Consider the following 20691-nt stretch of genomic DNA (forward strand, 5'->3'; position numbering starts at 1 on the left):
GGTTCCTCTCTTATGTAATGCACTCAGACCTTTTGACCTGTATTAGAGGCTAGTTGGCCTTCCCGTGTAGCATATGCACCATGCTGCTGCCATGATTGGATTTGCTTCGCTTTTAGAAGGATGTTATTCTTTCTGGTCTATAAATGATGAATAGGCTCCTACTTGAGTTCATATGGGCTCAGCTGCTGAGCTGCTTTAGCAACTAAGTTATAATACAGTAAGAAGAGAAGTCTACAGCATGTGCCAACTGGCAGTCCAGGTATAAATATACAAGGATTGAAAGACGAGAGGAAGCTGCACTTCGAGTGCAGATTCCTCTCTTCTATCTCTTCCAGCCATCTATTTATCTCCCTATGGATCAAAGCTGTGCTTAATTCTTTAGGTGCAAGGCCAAGTCAACTCTCAAGTATTAAGGACAGATGCGACTCAGTGAAGGAGCAGATCATCCACTAATCAGTAGATCGGTGGTTCGATCCCCCACTCCTCCAACCCGCATGGTGCAGTGTCCCTGAGCAAGATACTAAACCCGAAGTTGTTCCTGATCGTTGTGTCGTCAGTGAATGAATTTGTGTGTAAATGTATGAATCTTGACATGTCATGTCGACGTTAGTCAGTTGAATAGAAAGTAACGTTAAGAGTCCATTAGTTAGTAGAGCTTTTTGTCTGTCAAAGGACGTTTTGAGTCATTCAGAGCAAGTCTGAAGGCAACTGTCAGGTAATAAGTCTAACCAGTAAGTATCAAGTCTCAGTAATAAGACTAAGTAAGTAATGAGTTTAAGCAAGTAACACGTCTAAGTAACAAGTATAAGTAATTAATTAATCAAAGTAAGCAAGTTGAAGTAAGTAACACATCTAGGTCAGTAACACGTCTAGGTCAGGAACACGTCTAGGTCAGGAACACGTCTAGGTTAGTAACACGTCTAGGTTAGTAACACGTCTAGGTTAGTAACACGTCTAGGTCAGTAACACGTCTAGGTTAGTAACACGTCTAGGTTAGTAACACGTCTAGGTCAGCAACACGTCTAGGTTAGTAACACGTCTAGGTCAGCAACACGTCTAGGTTAGTAACACGTCTAGGTCAGTAACACGTCTAGGTTAGTAACACGTCTAGGTCAGGAACACGTCTAGGTTAGTAACACGTCTAGGTCAGTAACACGTCTAGGTCAGTAACACGTCTAGGTCAGTAACACATCTAGCTCAGTAACACGTCTAGGTTAGTAACACGTCTAGGTCAGCAACACGTCTAGGTTAGTAACACATCTAGGTTAGTAACACGTCTAGGTCAGTAACACGTCTAGGTAAGCGATGTGGGGTGTGCGCAGGAATAACTCAGTCCAAGCCGTTCTGGGTTTTACTCATAACTTTAGTTGTCACTCCACTTCCAACTGTACCGCCAAGTCTCGACTCCTCCTCTTCTTCTCTCTCTCTACCCTCCCCCTGCCGGCGCCTGAACAGCGCTGACTAGTGGTCATAACTCCTACATGTAATTAGGTTTATATCATAGAATCTAATCTTACATTAGTAACACGTCTAGGTTAGTAACACGTCTAGGCCAGTAACACGTCTAGGTCAGTAACACGTCTAGGTCAGTAACACGTCTAGGTCAGTAACACGTCTAGGTTAGTAACACGTCTAGGTCAGTAACACGTCTAGGTTAGTAACACGTCTAGGTCAGTAACACATCTAGGTCAGTAACACGTCTAGGTTAGTAACACATCTAGGTTAGTAACACGTCTAGGTTAGTAACACGTCTAGGTCAGTAACACGTCTAGGTAAGCGATGTGGGGTGTGCGCAGGAATAACTCAGTCCAAGCCGTTCTGGGTTTTACTCATAACTTTAGTTGTCACTCCACTTCCAACTGTACCGCCAAGTCTCGTCTCCTCCTCTTCTTCTCTCTCTCTACCCTCCCCCTGCCGGCGCCTGAACAGCGCTGACTAGTGGTCATAACTCCTACATGTAATTAGGTTTATATCATAGAATCTACTCTTACATTAGTAACACGTCTAGGTTAGTAACACGTCTAGGTTAGTAACACGTCTAGGTCAGTAACACGTCTAGGTTAGTAACACGTCTAGGTCAGTAACACGTCTAGGTCAGTAACACGTCTAGGCCAGTAACACGTCTAGGTTAGTAACACGTCTAGGTTAGTAACACGTCTAGGTTAGTAACACGTCTAGGTTAGTAACACGTCTAGGTCAGTAACACGTCTAGGTTAGTAACACGTCTAGGCCAGTAACACGTCTAGGTCAGTAACACGTCTAGGTCAGTAACACGTCTAGGTCAGTAACACGTCTAGGTTAGTAAGTCAAGACGATACTCAAGTCAAACTTCCAGTGTGTCCTTGTCATATATTTTTATTTCATTGTTGTAAGATTTTACCAAACCAAACACCTCTTTGAAGTCTCCGGACCTTTTTATTTTTTGTTTGACTGGAGTCAATATACTCAAGATTATGGATCTGTTATATAGTTTAATTAAGCAACCGTTGCATAATTATTGAGTGCCATCCAAAGAGCTCTACGTCGGGCCAGCATCTGCTTCTCTTGGTGTTTGGCTGACCATCATTTTGGGAGTTTTAGAGAAATTCCAAAAATAACTACACAATGGTTCAATGGTGCAGTAAAGATTTCTGTAAAACTCAAAATGTCCTGAATTTAACCTTTTATCATACAATGTAGAATCCCCTCTTGTCACCCTGCTGCTGTTTACTTCATCAGCCCAAAGCATTATCTCATCATGGACAGGTTGCCAGCATCTGAACCGGATGTGAGGGAGCTGGAAAGTATGTGGTCCACTTCCTGTGAAAACATTCCTACTCGTATTGTTATGCTTGTTTTATTAGCATGTCGTAACTCCTTTGAGGGCTTGATAACAAAGTGAAATGGTTCAAATACACATCGGTTAAAGTTTTTACAAGGGGATACAATGGTGGGAGAATAGAGTTATAGAAGTAATAGGAACATGTTGAAGTTTCAGTTCAGTGTTTAGAGATTTTAAGTGAAGAATAACATCACCAGTCTTGCTTCTGCTCCATCAGTGTACTGGGTGGATGTTCACACATTCAGTTGTTGTGCAACAGCCCAAAAGAAATTGCCTAAATTACCACTAGAGTAGATGGGAAACAACAACAAAAACCCACAACTTCAGGATTTCTCAAGTAAAAGAAAAAAAATCATACACTATAAGTCTGGGTTGTCATCGGACTTTCATCCAGGAGACCGCTGTTCAAGTCTCATGTGACATCAGAAGTCAGTGTTGACTTTTTAAGTTTATGTAGCTTTGGTATCTAAGTAACGTCACTTCCATAGTTATTTATCCCGAACCCTAAAAACTGGAAGAGAGTACACTGATCGCTCTTCTTAACCCTTGTGTTGCCTTCGGGTCATTTTGACCCGATTCAATATTTAACCCTCCTGTCGCCTTCGGGTCAATTTGACCCGATTCAATGTTTAATGTCGGTGTTCTTTCGGGAGTCAACAAACAAACATAAAGTACCTCACACTTAAACTTGGAAAACAATATTAATTCTAATAATTTTCTGGAGATTTTAATAGCTGGGGTCATATTGACCTCAAGGGTAAAATATGTTAGTAAATATAAAGGTAACAGGAGGGTTAAACATTGAATCGGGTCATATTGACCCGAAGGCGACAGGAGGGTGAAACATTGAATCGGGTCAAATTGACCCGAAGGCAACACGGGTTAATGGGAAAATGTTGAAAAACACATGACAAAAAATACTTTTCATACGATATCATACAGCCGCTGTATAAGGATGCACTATTTACATATCGGCTCTGTACACATGCTAACGTAACCCGCAGTAGCTACAGCAGCTACTGTACGTAACACGTCTAACTGGTTTCCATGGGCAGAATGCTCTGCGTGTAATGGTCTGAGCTGTCTGCCAGTGTGTGGACAGTTTGATGACCTCATACCTTCTCACATTCCTGCAAGGATACACGTGTGTGTCTTGAAAATGGTATGTGTGTGTGATTTTACCCACAGGCTACAAATATGTCATACCTTAACACACCTCCAGGATGTGTGTGTGCGAGTGTGTGTGCGTGCCTGTGTGTGTGCGTGCGTGTGTGTGTGTGTGTGTGTGCAGGTTCACAGAGCTGTCATGGATCACCAACTAATGCAAACAGCTCTTGTTTATCTTTGCTGTCATTCTTTCCAAGAAGAAAGAATGGAGGGAAAAGAAAGGAGTGGTTATGTTATTGCTGAGAAAACAGAGTGAGGGCGTGGCTGCTCTGTGATGTCATGTTGATGCCTCGGTCACAGTGTGTAATCAATAGTGGAGTTCCTGTCATGTTTCGTTAAATTTATGATATGTATTTAAGCAATAAGCTACGAGAGGCAGTACTATATCGTCAATAATGTCCTGTTCAAGGGTCTTGTTAGCCCCGACTCTCAACCAATCAGAATGCATATATATATATTTTATTTATTTATATTTATATATATATATATGTGTATATATATTTATATATGTATATATATATCGTTACGGGCTGTCCCTAGGGTGGGGCAGTGCAAGGGAGGAGTAAACACAGGCAAAAGTGATAGGTTTAAAAATGAAGGGGAATGTTTATTCATCAAACAAATCAAAAAAAGTCCATTATTTAACAAAAAGGGTCACGGGGGAGAAAAAGGTTCTTTAAACAAAAAATGTATTTATATATGTATAAATATATATATATATATATATATATATGTATATATGCATGCATTCTGAAAGGGTTATGTTATCTACTCACTGCAATGCTTTTCCTGCTTTTTAAATGAATGTCTATAAATAAGTGTGTTTGTTTGTGTGTCTTTTTGAATGGGACTTTTATAGTATAGTATAAAGTAGTTTCATATGGTATAGTATAGTATTGTATATATCGTATAAAGTGATACCCCATACACAATATAATATAGTATGAAGTAGTTTTATGTGGTATATGATAATAATCTGTACTACAGTATACTATATGTATAATATAATATACTATAGTATAGTATACTGGAATACAGTATACTAAAGTATAGCCTAGTATCATCTAATAATGGACCAATACGATTTAAAAAACGATCTTCTATGCCTGGTGGTCAGTCAGCTGCATTAAGAAAAGACGTGAAGACGTCCATATGCACAGGGGGAGCCAAGTATCTTTTTTCAAATACGATACTAAGTCTCACTCTTCTTCTTTCCCCTTCCTCTGTCCATCATTCTCTTTCCCCATTCTCTTGTCTCTCCCTCCCTCCCTCTCTTGTTGCAGTATGTGGTTGTGAGCTGAGCCATGGGGGATTCTTTGTGCGCCAGGGGGACTACATCTGTACTCTGGACTACCAGCGTCTGTACGGGACGCGCTGCTTCAGCTGCCAGGACTTCATAGAAGGGGAGGTGGTGTCCGCCCTGGGGAAGACGTACCACCCCCGCTGCTTCGTCTGCGCCTCCTGCAAGTAAGAAACAAGCGGCGGTTACCCTCAGAACCTTAACACTGCAGCTATACAGGACTGTCTCAGAAAATTAGAATATTGTGATAAAGTTCTTTATTTTCTGTAATGCAATTAAAAAAACAAAAATGTCATGCATTCTGGATTCATTACAAATCAACTGAAATATTGCAAGCCTTTTATTCTTTTAATATTGCTGATTATGGCTTACAGCTTAAGAAAACTCTAAAATCCTATCTCATAAAATTTGAATATTTCCTCAGACCAAGTAAAAAAAAAGATTTATAACAGCAAAACAAAATCAAACATTTGAAAATGTGTTTCCAGGTGTTTCGAGTTAATTAGACGATTCAAGTGATTTGTTTAATACCCTACTAGTATACTTTTTCATGATATTCTAATATTTAGAGATAGGATATTTGAGTTTTCTTAAGCTGTAAGCCATAATCAGCAATATTAAAAGAATAAAAGGCTTGCAATATTTCAGTTGATTTGTAATGAATCCAGAATGCATGACATTTTTGTTTTTTTAATTGCATTACAGAAAATAAAGAACTTTATCACAATATTCTAATTTTCTGAGACAGTCCTGTATATGACACCTGAGCAGAAGCACCTGACGGAGGTTACAGCTCATTATGGAGCTCCAACCAATACCACCCACTCTCCGATAGCACCCACCTTCCGATAGCACCCACCCTAGCACCCACAGGCCTTCTAGGCCTTTTAATTCTAACATTAATGTGTTAGAGTCTCCAGGGTGTCTCGTGTCCTCCCAGCAGGGTACTCAACGAGGTCCAGGGAGACGTTCCTCATGCAGTTCTTTATCATGCAGTTCCTTAACACAATGTGTTAATTCAATTCAATTAAGTTTATTTTGTATAGCCCGATATCACTAATTAGAAATTTACCTCAGAGGGCTTTACAATCTGTACACATAGACACCTTTGACCTTACATCGGATCAGGAAAAACTCCCAAGAAATAGAAAAAACCCTTTCAGAGATTAAAAGATAAGAAACCTTCAGGAGAGCAGTGTATCCTAAACGTCCCCCAGTAGCCTATAAGCCTATAGCAGCATATCCAGGGGCTGGACCAGGTGGACCAGGTGAACCTGATTCAGCGCCAACTATAAGACCATCAAGACTCAAGAGGAAAGTCTTCAGTCTACATGAGGTGACTGTGTCTGCTTCCAGGACTGAAGGTGAAGCTGGTTCCATAAAAGAGGAGCTTGATAACTGAAGGCTCTGGCTCCCATCCTACTTTGTAAGACTCTAGGAACTATAAGTAGCCCCGTATTTAGTGAGGCAGCTCTTTAGTGGGGCAACATGGTACTACAAGCTCCTTAAGATATGGTGGTGCATCACCAATCAAGGCTTTGTAGGTTAAGAGAAGAATTTTAAATGTGATTCTTGATTTTACAGGGAGCCAGTGCAGAGCAGCTAGTGCAGGAGTGATGTGATCTCTTTTCTTAGTTTTAGTGAATGAACAAGCTGCAGCATTCTGGATCAACTGGAGCATGAACCAGTTATTCTGCATCTTTTTGAGACAAGATGTGTCTGATTTTTTAAATATTACGTAGATGAAAGAATGCAGTCCGTGAAATTTGCTTCACGTGGGAGTTAAAGGACAAGTCCTATTCAAAAGATAACGCCGAGATTCTTTACAGTGGTGTTGGATGCCAGGGCAATGCCGTCTACAGAAACCACATCACCAGATAATTGATCTCTGAGGTGCTCAGGGCCGAGTAAAATTAATTCGGTTTTGTCTGAGTTTAACATCAAGAAGTTGCAGGTCATCCATGTTTTTATGTCTTTAAGACATGCTTGAATTTTACTTAGTTGGTTGGTTTCCTCTGGTTTTATCGATAGATATACTTGAGTATCATCTGCATAGCAATGAAAGTTTATGGAGTGTTTCCTGATAATATTGCCCAAAGGAAGCATGTATAAGGTAAATAAAATTGGTCCAAGCACAGAACCTTGTGGAACTCTGTGACTAACGTTGGTGGTTATCGAGGCGTCATCGTTTACAAATACAAACTGAGATCGATCTGATAAATAGGATTTAAACAAACTTGCGGTGCCTGAAATGCCAATCGACTGCTCCAGTCTCTGTTAAAGGATGTCATGGTCAATGGTGTCGAATGCAGCACTAAGGTCTAACAAGACCAGTACAGAGATGAGTCTTTTATCAGCACTAAGGTCTAACAAGACCAGTACAGAGATGAGTCCTTTATCTGATGCATTAGGAGGTCATTAGTATTTGTCACCAGTGCTGTCTGTGCTGTGGTGTTTTCTAAATCCTGACTGAAACTCCTCAAATAAACTATTATGATGTAGAAAGTCACACAACTGGTTTGTGACTACTTTCTCAAGGATCTTGGAGAGGAAGGGGAGGTTAGAGATCGGTCTGTAGTGAGCCAATACCTCTAGTTAGTTCTGATGGGCAGGTGGCACCTTACATGGTAGCTCCAGTCAGTCAGAGCACTGTGTGACAGCACTCCAGACGGCCAGCAGACTGAAACATGGTTTCATTGTGTCTTCACTTCAATTAAAATACCATGAATCAATTAAGGAATTTCATAATTTTCTAGCTGCACTTCCATGTCTCCATGTTGACGGGGGTCCCGTCCAGCCATAATGATAAGGACTCACAGCTCATCTCAAAGGTGGTGTAGGAGTTGAGCTCAAGGCGGTTCAATTCTTCCACACCAAATTAGGAAAAGCATTTCTTTTGGAGCATGCGTTGATGTTTTGGGCATGTTGAAACGGGAAAGGGACAAACACAAGACACACAGTTGGAAGCACACATGGGAAGGAGCACAGTATGTGCTAAAGCACTGACTTTTTGGTCTCAACATGTGAGGTGTGTCAAGGTTGTTGGTTAGAGTCCTGACAGAAGGGGCACCTTGCACAGTTGCTCCTCCCATCAGGGCCTGAATGATGTCATATAGTGTTAAAGAGCTTCGAGTGGTCGGAGGACTAGAACAGATCTACAAGTACAGGTCCATTTACCATCTCACTACATTATTGTTCGTGCCTCTAGAAACCGAAAAACAAGCCCCCGTATACACATGGGGGTCATTTAGGACATGTTGTCATCAACCTTTTTGGATTAAAAAAAGAAAATGGATTTGATATAAAAGACTAACAAATGAAGAAATAATAAATGAAAGTGAAATACAATTCAGGTAAAGAAGTATGCCATTAAAATATAAGAAATCATTTCTAAATATAGCTAAAAACATGCTCTGATATGTATACAATTGGACTGATGTTCTCTGTCCTGATGTTCTCTGTCCTGATGTTCTCTGTCCAGATGTTCTCTGTCCAGATGTTCTCTGTCCTGATGTTCTCTGTCCAGATGTTCTCTGTCCTGATGTTCACTGTTCTCTGTCCTGATGTTCTCTGTCCAGATGTTCACTGTTCTCTGTCCAGATGTTCTCTGTCCAGATGTTCTCTGTCCAGATGTTCACTGTTCTCTGTCCTGATGTTCTCTGTCCAGATGTTCTCTGTCCAGATGTTCTCTGTCCTGATGTTCTCTGTCCAGATGTTCTCTGTCCTGATGTTCACTGTTCTCTGTCCAGATGTTCTCTGTCCAGATGTTCTCTGTCCTGATGTTCACTGTTCTCTGTCCAGATGTTCTCTGTCCAGATGTTCTCTGTCCAGATGTTCTCTGTCCAGATGTTCACTGTTCTCTGTCCTGATGTTCTCTGTCCAGATGTTCTCTGTTCTGATGTTCTCTGTTTGCAGGCAGCCGTTCCCGGCCGGCGACCGAGTCACTTTTAACGGGAAGGAGTGCATCTGTCAGACGTGCACCGAGCCTCTGGCTGCCAACAGCCCCGCCCCCATCCAGGCTGTGCACAGTCAGTACTGATGTCTCGGCCTCTCTGTCGCTGTATTTGACCTCTGCACACAAAGTTGACCTCTTCACACACAGTTGACCTCTGCACACTGCAAATTATGATTTAAAAAAACCTTCTTGTTATCCTAATGTGTTTGTTCCATCCCTGACATTAAGTTTGAAGTCATTTTAATCTTAATGGCCAATGTTCATGTTGTCCACAGCGCTGTAGAAGGAACTCTCGCATGCTGAACGACTGTCTCGTCATTTCTCCTCAATGTCCCTCCACCTGAACGTGTTCTCCGTGCAGACTGCTGCGGCTGTGGGAAGGAGTTTAAGAACGAGCCGTCTCTGGTGGCGCTGGAGAAGCACTGGCACCTGGGCTGCTTCAAGTGTAAGGTCTGCAACAAGGTGCTCAACGCCGAGTACATCAGCAAGTAAGTCAGCTGCAGCTGCTGCTCTAACCCTTCATGAGCAATATCAGAGCTCATTACACAATCCAAAAGATGTCCACTTATTACACCAACGTGTCCTCCCCAGTGGCCTCTACTGTAAATCAGGACTGATGTTACATTCAGTGTACTGCACGTTCGTCAGCACAGGGTCTGCACGCTTCATCGAGGGTTAGTTTATCATCATGATGTTAGTTTGTATCTCTCCTGTCTGCATTTTGTCTTTTATCCTTGAATTAATGTCCATTTACTTTGTATTAACTGGTATTGTGTGAGAGTTTCTGGTTTCTTGTGTAGTATTTCAAATGTTCTCTTATGGTTTCATTTTCTGGACTACAAATAAAGAACCGAGTCGATGCTGCTGAGCCTGAGAGCATCTAAGAAACAGAATGTATTCACATGTTTTAACGATGCTGCAGCCATCCTCACATTAATATTGCAATAATAAGCTGCTGGAGATACTTCATTATGGCAGAAAATGATGTAAATATAGCTGAGTCATGATGTTGAGCTCCACCCAGCAGCTTCCAGAGTCTCTGATCTGTATGGATGCTCTGTGCTCTCTGATCTGTATGGATGCTCTGTGCTCTCTGATCTGTATGGATGCTCTGTGCTCTCTGATCTGTATGGATGCTCTGTGCTCTCTGGCCTGCATGGATGCTCTGTGCTCTCTGGCCTGTATGGATGCTCTGTGCTCTCTGGCCTGTATGGATGCTCTGTGCTCTCTGATCTGTATGGATGCTCTGTGCTCTCTGGCCTGTATGAATGCTTTGATCTGTACGGATGCTCTGTGCTCTCTGGCCTGTATGGATGCTCTGTGCTCTCTGATTTGTATGGATGCTCTGTGCTCTCTGGCCTGTATGAATGCTTTGATCTGTACGGATGCTCTGTGCTCTCTGGCCTGTATGTATGCTTTGATCTGTACGGATGCTCTGTGCTCTCTGGCCTGTACGGATGCTCTGTGCTCTCTGATCTGTATGGATGCTCTGTGCTCTCTGGCCTGTATGGATGCTCTGATCTGTACGGATGCTCTGTGCTCTCTGATCTGTATGGATGCTCTGTGCTCTCTGATCTGTATGGATGCTCTGTGCTCTCTGATCTGTATGGATGCTCTGTGCTCTCTGACCTGACGTCCTGTGTTCTGCCTTCAGGGATGGAATCCCCTTCTGTGAGATGGACTACCACGCCATGTTTGGCATCCAGTGTGAGAGCTGCAAGAAGTACATCACTGGAAAGGTCCTGGAGGTAAATGTAGTATAAATACACTTCTGACACAATCTCTAGTTGGATAAACGAGTGAGGTGTGGAAAGATCAAATAACGATGGATTCATGATCAGATGAATGTAATGGAATACACAGGTCAGTGTAATACAGTGAGACTTGTTCATTAATGTACAATAAAGAGGCTGGTCAACGATTTTTACAAGTCAAAGTTGACAAACTATTTCCAAGAAGTACTACTCCTCTTCGTGAACAGTTTAAACAGACAATAAAAGAGTGGGAGGGGTTATCTGACAAGTGGGAGGGGTCACCTGACGAGTGGGAGGGATCACCTGCAAAGATAATTTGAGCGACCTGGAAGTAAAAGGGAACTTTTTAGAGAACTTAATACGCTTGTATGTAAATTAAACATTTTGGTTTCTTTGATACAAATGACAAGCTTGTGAAATGTAGACAACAATGTCAGCAGAGAAGTTCGAGACTTCCATGAAATGGATGGTTTGCAGTGCGGTTGTGAAATGTACTCGTCCCTAACGAGTGGACAGGAGATGACAGACAGGGGAGCTGAACGGAGAACATATGGGATGTTCTTTCTGTGCTTTGCTCTTAATATTTTGCATATTTCTTCCAGTTTTTTTACATTCTTCAAACTTCTCAAATGTCCCTGTTTCCCCAAATTGACCATTAACATTAATTCAAATAATTAATTCAATTAAAGCCACACAGCTTCCTGTTCTATAAGTTGTCCACAACTACCGGATAGATTACACACTCTTCTTTGGAAACGTCAGCGCTGTCCCAGCGACATGGAGTGACATGTATGTGTAACACGTTGTGTAACGTGTCATGAGGATGCTGATGTCATTTGCTGAGTGTGAGGCTAGCACAGAGCTCCTGTTACAGGCCTGAGGGGAAAGATGGCTCATGGTTGATTAACCAAAAGAAAGTCCCACTGATTGTGTTTTTATATGTTTATAATCTTACTTTCGATATAACCGTTCAATAATATAGGTTACAGGAGTCCAAGTGGTCAAGGGAAGACAGCAGAACATGATCAATATAACTAATGGAGAGAGACTGACAGGATTGGATGAGAACGAGTCCATTTGGTCTGTTGATATGGGGAATGTGGTTCTTGTGAAGCGGTCTGTTGTACCGTGGTGATGGAGGGATGGGATACTCTCCTTGGGCGGAAAGAGGGATGGGAGGAGGAGAAGGAGATGAAAGCTTTTAGACTGGGGGTGTTGGAAGCTCCTGCTGTGAGCTCAGACCACAGAGCAGCAACAACTACCTCTCTCTCTCTTTCTCTCCTCTTTCTCTCCTCTCTCTCTCTCTCTCTCTCTATCTCCCATGCTCTCATTTCATAAATACCTATCTGGTTCCAGTGTCTGAAGAGCAACAGAAGCATAAGAACATTACTGTGTGTGTGTGTGTGTTTGTGTGTAAATGACATCACCCACTTCCATTTCCTACAGTATTGTGTCACGCTATCATGTGTAGACCTATAACTATCTTGGGACTGTCAAGCAGAACTAAAAGCACCTGCTCCTATAAAGTAAGTGTGTGTGTATCTGTGTGTGTGTCTGTGTGTGTTAGTGTGCATGCATTCTCATTCCTCAAGAATTGGAAATGAAGTTTCCAGGTTCATGTTATATAATATTAAAGAGCATTCTACATGCTAACTAATACAAACATGACATCTAACTGTCCATAGTGTGATCCCTCTGAGAGATGATGGCTAGCTTCATGAAGACCAGCTCTTTGGTCGCCTCTGTTGGTGCCTCTGTGTTTCAGCCTCTCTCCAGGGATGAAACACAGGCAACAGAGAGACTGAGCATTCAAATGATCAAGTGATCAAAGAGTGGTCAAAAAATTATCAAATAGTCATCAAAGAATGATCAAAGAGTGGTTAAATAGTGGTCCAAGAGTGATCAAAGAGTGATCAAATAATGTTTAAAGAGTGATCAAAGAGTGGTCAAAGAGTGATCAAATAGTCTTTAAAGAGTGATCAAAGAGTGATCAAATAATGTTTCAAGAGTGATCAAAGAGTGATCAAATAGTGTTTAAAGAGTGATCAAAGAGTGGTCAAAGAGTGGTCAAATAGTGTTTAAAGAGTGGTCAAAGAGCGATCAAATAGTGGTCAAATAGTGATCAAAGAGTAGTCAAAGAGTGCTCAAATAGTGTTTAAAGAGTGATCAAAGAGTGGTCAAAGAGTGATCAAATAGTGTTTAAAGAGTGGTCAAAGAGTGATCAAATAGTGATCAAAGAGTGGTCAAAGGGTGATCAAATAGTGATCAAATAGGGTTTAAAGAGTGATCAAAGAGTGGTCAAAGAGTGCTCAAAGAGTGCTCAAATAGTGGTCAAAGAGTGATCAAAGAGTGGTCAAATAGTGTTTAAAGAGTGGTCAAAGAGTGATCAAATAGTGGTCAAATAGTGATCAAAGAGTGGTCGAAGAGTGATCAAATAGTGTTTAAAGAGTGATCAAAGAGTGGTCAAAGGGTGATCAAAGAGTGATCAAATAGTGTTTAAAGAGTGATCAAATAGTGTTTAAAGAGTGATCAAAGAGTGGTCAAAGAGTGATCAAAGAGTGGTCAAATAGTGTTTAAATAGTGGTCAAAGAGTGGTCAAATAGTGTTTAAATAGTGTTTAAAGAGTGGTCAAAGAGTGGTCAAATAGTGTTTAAATAGTGGTCAAAGAGTGGTCAAAGGGTGATCAAAGAGTGATCAAATAGTGTTTAAACAATGATCAAAGAGTGGTCAAAGGGTGATCAAAGAGTGATCAAATAGTGTTTAAAGAGTGATCAAAAAGTGGTCAGAGTGATCAAAGAGTGGTCAAATAGTGTTTAAATAGTGTTTAAAGAGTGGTCAAAGAGTGGTCAAATAGTGTTTAAATAGTGGTCAAAGAGTGGTCAAAGGGTGATCAAAGAGTGATCAAATAGTGTTTAAAGAATGATCAAAGAGTGGTCAAAGGGTGATCAAAGAGTGATCAAATAGTGTTTAAAGAGTGATCAAAAAGTGGTCAGAGTGATCAAAGAGTGGTCAAATATTGTTTAAATAGTGTTTAAAGAGTGGTCAAATAGTGATCAAAGAGTGGTCAAATAGTGTTTACATAGTGTTTAAAGAGTGGTCAAATAGTGTTTAAATAGTGGTCAAAGAGTGGTCAAAGGGTGATCAAAGAGTGGTCAAAGGGTGATCAAAGAGTGATCAAATAGTGTTTAAAGAATGATCAAAGAGTGGTCAAAGGGTGATCAAAGGGTGATCAAAGAGTGATCAAATAGTGTTTAAAGAGTGATCAAAAAGTGGTCAGAGTGATCAAAGAGTGGTCAAATATTGTTTAAATAGTGATTAAAGAGTGGTCAAATAGTGATCAAAGAGTGGTCAAATAGTGCTTAAAGAGTGGTCAAAGCGTGATCAAAGAGTGGGCTTTGGGGGCACATATTGAGTCAATAACTGGAGCTGGTAGAGGTTGAATTGAAACATTGTGTATTGTTTGTGTGGCTTCTTGCTGTCAATGTGCTCGTATCTATTGCTGTTCCAGAACTCACCTGTCAGTCCAATCGTGTGATGTGATGTGATGTGTCTGTCTGTCGTCGGGTTGCTGTTGGGCCCTTTGCACTGTGCCAGCAGAGCTCTGTGCTTTAAGACCAGCCCAGTGAAGACTGTGTCCAATGGAACCCACAAGAACCCGACCACTGAGCCAGGTTTGAGTTATCGTCCGTCACAGTCGTGAGTTACAGACAAGCATTTTCAGAGGTTACTGAAAAATGCGGTTAGTTTAACCGTATTGAACTTTGAGGCAATAGGATGTAACACTCAAGATAGCAGTCCTGTGTTAGGTTCAGTGTCTTCGTTATCTCGGTGATAGCCAGGATGATGCTATGCAGGCTGATCTGTTCACGGCGTCTCATGAGCCGTCTCCACATTGGTCACTTATACTGGTTGGTTCCAAGCCAGCTGGAAATGTTAAACTCATCACCCTGGATTTGAGGAAAAGCCTTTAACAAAGTACTTCACGCATCTCTCAACGATGTGCAACAGTGATGGAGGTCTGCAGAGATGTGAACGTGTTCATGTGAAGCATACTGAGGCCCTGAGTGTTAGTACAACGATCATGTAGCAAGTATCGTCGAAGCTTGAATTCGATCTAGATTGAATTAGGTCCAGTGAGTCAAATAGAAAAGAAACAAACGTTTATTTTAGAGTAAAAAAACCAGACATAGTTTGTAGCTCCACTCGACTTGATACATATTGACCTCCAGCATGAAAAGAATCAGTGTTGTCTATTTTGTGCTATGGTCGTCTTCTAAAGGGATAACCTCTCCGACCTGACGGTTTCTGCGATTTCTAAATGACAAAATGGACGGGTCATCAGAGAAAGCAGATGATCTGGATGTAAAAAGTGAATAAAGGGGTAGCATCCTCACCGGCCTTTCACCACTTGGCGGCCATGATGTCCCCCAGCCCTTTACCACAGCTGTTTCAAAACTCCTACGCCCTTCAGGAGTCTCAGCCACAGCCCACATCCAGCTGGTCAGAGTCTTCATTCCTAAGTAAACCTTCCAATGATCAGCTTTTAAGTTCATCGACCCGCTTCTCTTGACCAATAGGATAATTTCCCCCTCACACAGCTTTGACTTGTGACAAAGGAAGGATCTGATTGCACTCATTTCCATGTCATACTTTCAATATTTGAATTTTAAGCCAGTTACAGCCTCTTAAGTCAACTTCCTGTTTTCAAGTTTTCCGTCTATCTGATCTGTTTCAGTTCAGTTAAAATGTTTACTTTTGTCATAGTATCCAAATGTGTGGTTCTCTGGTGTGTTTTTTTGGTGTGGTTCTCTGGTGTGGTTCTCTGGTTCTCTGGGGTGGTTCTCTGGTTCTCTGGTGTGGTTCCATGCTGGGATGACGCATGGAAGTGGGACCTTGTGCGTAATCAGGCCGCTGTTGATGCCTTTGGGAGGCGGAGATCAGCTTCAAATTATTTTCTTGCAAGGAGAGAAAAAGAGAGATAAAAAGTATCCATCTTGAGTCATTTAGTTTATATTTTGTCCATAAATCTGCCAACAGGGTGATTTTAATGATGGTTTTGGTTGTCATAACACAACATCCACCACTGAACAAGTTAAATACTATTGGCTTTACTCACAGACTGAAGGTGATTTTAAAGGATATTTGCCGGTTTTAATCCCTGAATCAGATTGGGAAATCTAGTCAAGAAAAGCCACAGCAACTACTACTGAAGTGCCCATGAGCAAGGCACTGGACATGCTTAACTGCTCTGATGGTTGCTCCCAGTTGTGGAGGTCTTCATGGGTCCGAAGGGCTAGACCCAAGCTGATATGGACCCATGACCAATGGACCTACCCCAATGCAGCATCCTCCATGTAGCCACTGAATCAGTGGTTCTCAAATGGGGGTACATGAAGGCACTCCAGGGGGTACATGAGATTTGTAACAAATATATATTTAAAATTAGAATCCATTTTAAAAAAACAAGTCAAAATAGAACATAAGTGTGTAAGTTCATAAACAGAATTGTATATATTCTATATTAAATCAGACACGGATGGCACAGAACCAACAATGGCTAGGAGGTACTTGGCTGAAAAGATATTTCACACGGGGTGCATCACTGAAAACCGGTTGAGAACCACTGCACTAAATAACAAAACCAAGAGACCGGATCCAAAGGAACCAGAGGACCGTCGGACCAGATCTCAGTTCCCAATAGAAAAGAGCACAAACCCTGCCAGCAGCGTTGTGGTCCGGCCAAGTGTGGAAGGTAGTTTGGGGCACAGTTGGTAAGGACCACTTTAACCCCCGAAGACCTCTTCATCCCCGCGGCCCTGTCGGCCCACGAGCCGCGGAACAACTCACAACATAACTTCAAAGCAATATTCCAGACCAACCATCTGGATAACATATCACCTCCATTGGCTACATGCCACGCCATGAAATATCATGATGCTAAATGTATGGTCTGCCACTACCGAGCCACTGTTTAAGTATATTAAGACATTTGCAGGAAGAGTTGGACGACTGTGGCTCAGTGGTAGAGCAGGTTCATCCTTCAATCAGAGGAACCGGTGGTTCGATCCCCGCTCCGCGAGTCCATGGCGATGTGTCGTTGGGTATCTGTGTATGAATGAATGGTTAGTCAGAGTCCTGATGGACAGGTGTCACCTTGCATGGTAGCTCCTGTCATCAGTGTGTGATGATGATGAGAGGCGTTCAAGAGCTTTGAGTGGTCAGGAGACTAGAGCGTACAGTCCATTTACCATTTAAAGTGTTAAAGGACCATTTCACCATTAATACCAACGCTGGTACTGTTTAGTATTTATTCCTTGGATATTTTATTTGCTTTTGATGAATATTGGTCAGTCACAAGTATGTAAATCACACTCATATCACATGAGCGTAACTCTGGGACATGTCGGGCTCCTCCCTCAGCACCAGGGCGCCTTCCTGTGGTTAAATAAAGAAACACACCCTCTCCTCTGTTGTCATGTGTAGATGATGGCGCTTCAATCGCGTCATGATAATTAGACAAGGAATTACAACTACCATGGCCAATTATGTATTCCACATCATTTGTTTTGAAGTTAGACTTTTCTTTGTGCCCTACGTGTGACTAGGGCACATACTTGTATTGTGTGAGGCAGTGGCCGAGATAAACTCATCTTATGTGGACACCAATGTGTTGCATCATGGTGGTAGGTGTTCCATGATGGACCCTGTCTTCCTCTTTGTCTCTTATCCACGGACTACATATCATATTACCATGACTCCTAAACAACAACAGGCCGGCAGTGAGCAAGTGGACTGTATGGATCCCTTCTGCCGGGAAAAGAAGAACAACAGAGGAATGACACGTTGAGGGAAGGCCTCATGAAAAGATCAAGTTACCTGATATCAAAGTGGAGGGTGTGTTGTTCTCTTGGAGGTCTGGGCTCTGACATTCAATTCAATTCAGTTTATTTTGTATTGCCCATTCTCACAAATTACAAATGTTCCTCAGAGGGCTTTACAATCTGTACACATAGACATCCCTGTCCCAGAATCTCACATCGGATCAGGAAAAACTCCCAAACAACCCTTCACGGGAAATTAGGGAAGAAACCTTCAGGAGAGCAACAGAGGAGGATCCCTCTCCAGGATGGACAGAACAATAGATGCTATGTGTACAAAGGACACAAGAGTTCACACACATTTAATGAGTATGTGAATATTGTGTTTCCCTGTTAGTGTAGCTTTATCACATTGCTTTAGTTCCCTTTAACAGTTGACCTCAAGTAACCATAACCATAACCATCACCTGGCCTCACTCCACAGGCTGGAGAGAAGCACTACCACCCCACATGCGCCCGCTGTGCCCGCTGTGAGCTCATGTTTGCAGAGGGAGAAGAAATGTACCTGCAAGGTAACATCACTTTTCTATCTTAAAGATCTTTTGAATCTATAACTTCGGATGTCTTTGTGTTGATGCCTAAAGCACATTGTTAAACAATAAGAAGCTAAAGAGAGCTGATGGCCTCATGGGGACATCTCCTTGTTCCTCGTGTCGGAGTCACTCATCCAGATGTGATTTACAGCTGTGGCACTCACACAAAGTAGCAGCTCGACTCTTATCACTGATGCTGGTCACTGTGGTGGAGAACAGAAACCATGCTTATGAAAAGAAATGCAACTAAAAAACGATGTTTGATTGTTTGATCTCCATCAATGTCAGCAGTGCGTATTGCTTTTCACTTTGTTCATCAATTAGTTTTTGTATGAACATCTAACTACAGTAACCATGTGAAAGTTAGACAAACAGGACATATAAGGTAGAGATGCACCGATCAGGTTTTTTGTGCCGATCACCGATCACTGAAATCAGTATCTGCCGATCACCGATAATACCGATCACTGAAATCAGTATCTGCCGATCCGATAATACCGATCACCGATCACGGTGTCGATTGAAGCATTCTATTTATTGTGTAGCATTATTGCCTAGGACTATGAGGAAATACATATATAAAGCAACTCAAACATTAAATAAATTACAGATTTCTTTAAACATTTAGGACTTTTACTTTGAAAAATGTCCTAATTGATACATTAAAATTGTTTGATTGCTATTGTAGGGGATTTCAGATATGTATGGAACACATCTGCATTATTCATTTCCTGGAACTCTTGGGGAAATCTATATACATGACTTTTTTAACATACAAAAGTCTGACTTATTTTTATAAACTCTTCCTTGGTACAGTAAAACTGTTTTAATGTTAGCATAATTTAATCTAAATCTCAGAAACGATCTATAAAGATACAAAATCAGTTCATTGTTTACTTTTATATGCTAGTGTATGATTTGTCGACATCTTATTTTGAAAAACGGATGTTGTTTCACGTGGTTCTTTCCGCTAACTTTGCAAAACCGGATGTTGTCACATAAATCCTTCCGCTAACGTTATCAAAACCCTCGCGCGCTCCCGATCGAATGCGTTTACCGTGAGCATCAGTCTATAGGGGCTCAGACATGTGAGTGTCGGCTGAGTTGACCCAGAGATTCAACTCGGGGGACGGGGACGCCGCTCGGTGGGTGAGGATCCCCTCGTGGACCTCTCACTCTGCGGCCCTCGCCGGGCGCATCGTCTCCGTTGCGGTGCGCGGCGATTGAAACGTCTGATAGTTCTCGCAGATGTTACGTCATCTGATCGATCGGTTTGATCGGCCGTTTTGAGAACGCCGATCAAAACCTATAATGGCAATATCGGCCGATATGGATCGGTGCATCCCTAATATAAGGTAATAAAATATGACATATATAACAACTAACAAGAAGTTTGGACAAGGACAATGATGTTAAGGTCATTGTCGTGGCCATTTGTCCAAATAACTCAAATACAACTATAAACCTAATTGCCACTGACGCACCGTGGTTTTCTTTGAGTTGACGCAGCCAAAAGAAAGTTATGTCCATTTCCGTATGTTATTATTGTTATAATTTATTTACGAAACAAACAAAAAGAACAAACAAAATGCTGACACTGCCTTCGTGTGCTGGTAAAAAAAACCATAGGCCACCCAGGTGCATGCTGGTCCTGAAGCTACCCACGCCTACATATAACCACAGGTGCCCAGTGTGATATCAGTGAACCAATCCTACAACTAAATATATTTAAAAAACAATCACAATGAACTAAACTAAAACTATCGTAAGAAAAAAGCTCTTCTAACATATCAAAATATAACCTAAATAAGCAATGAATAATCAATATTACTTTACAATTAAACTAAATACAAATGTAAAAAAGAAATAGCTCCAACAGTAATATTTACAAATGAATTATACAAATTCTTAATGATGTGTTAGTCCATACCCAAAGTAGGCTTCAGCTGAGGATGGAACACATGCCATTACTTTCATAATAACCAGTCATAAACAACATGAGACGTGGAGACATTGTGACCAGATGAATTATAGTTATTTACAGTAGCTGAGATAGTCTGGACCAATCAGACGAGCAGCATTGTGAAGGTTATAAACAAGGTGACAGCTCCGGTCTTCATGTCTCTGTGTTCAGGATCCTCCATCTGGCATCCACCATGCAGACAAGCTGCCAAGCAGGAGGAGAAGAGCAAGGTGGGTGGAGCACATGTGTTCTGGTCCAGAGGCTCAAGGCAACAGATTGTCTCCTGGATGACGAGAACAAGAAGAGTTATTATCAGAAGC

The 20691-nt window shown here is 41.6% G+C and overlaps 1 protein-coding gene across 11 annotated transcripts in view; it reads left to right on the plus strand.

Annotated features, from left to right (window-relative positions):
• The window catches only part of ablim2 (actin binding LIM protein family, member 2), a 96064-nt gene that overhangs the window by 43362 nt on the left and 32011 nt on the right, over positions 1 to 20691 (plus strand). For all 11 annotated transcript variants that reach the window (XM_056443042.1, XM_056443041.1, XM_056443043.1 and 8 more), the window contains exons 3-8: positions 5272 to 5455; positions 9204 to 9316; positions 9605 to 9731; positions 10898 to 10991; positions 18300 to 18387; positions 20543 to 20601. In XM_056443042.1, the coding sequence (XP_056299017.1) occupies positions 5272 to 5455; positions 9204 to 9316; positions 9605 to 9731; positions 10898 to 10991; positions 18300 to 18387; positions 20543 to 20601 (665 nt within the window). The remainder of the gene's footprint in view (positions 1 to 5271; positions 5456 to 9203; positions 9317 to 9604; positions 9732 to 10897; positions 10992 to 18299; positions 18388 to 20542; positions 20602 to 20691) is intronic.

Source organism: Pseudoliparis swirei, chromosome 21 (genome assembly GCF_029220125.1).
Source record: "Pseudoliparis swirei isolate HS2019 ecotype Mariana Trench chromosome 21, NWPU_hadal_v1, whole genome shotgun sequence".
Classification (NCBI taxonomy): Eukaryota; Metazoa; Chordata; class Actinopteri; order Perciformes; family Liparidae; genus Pseudoliparis; species Pseudoliparis swirei.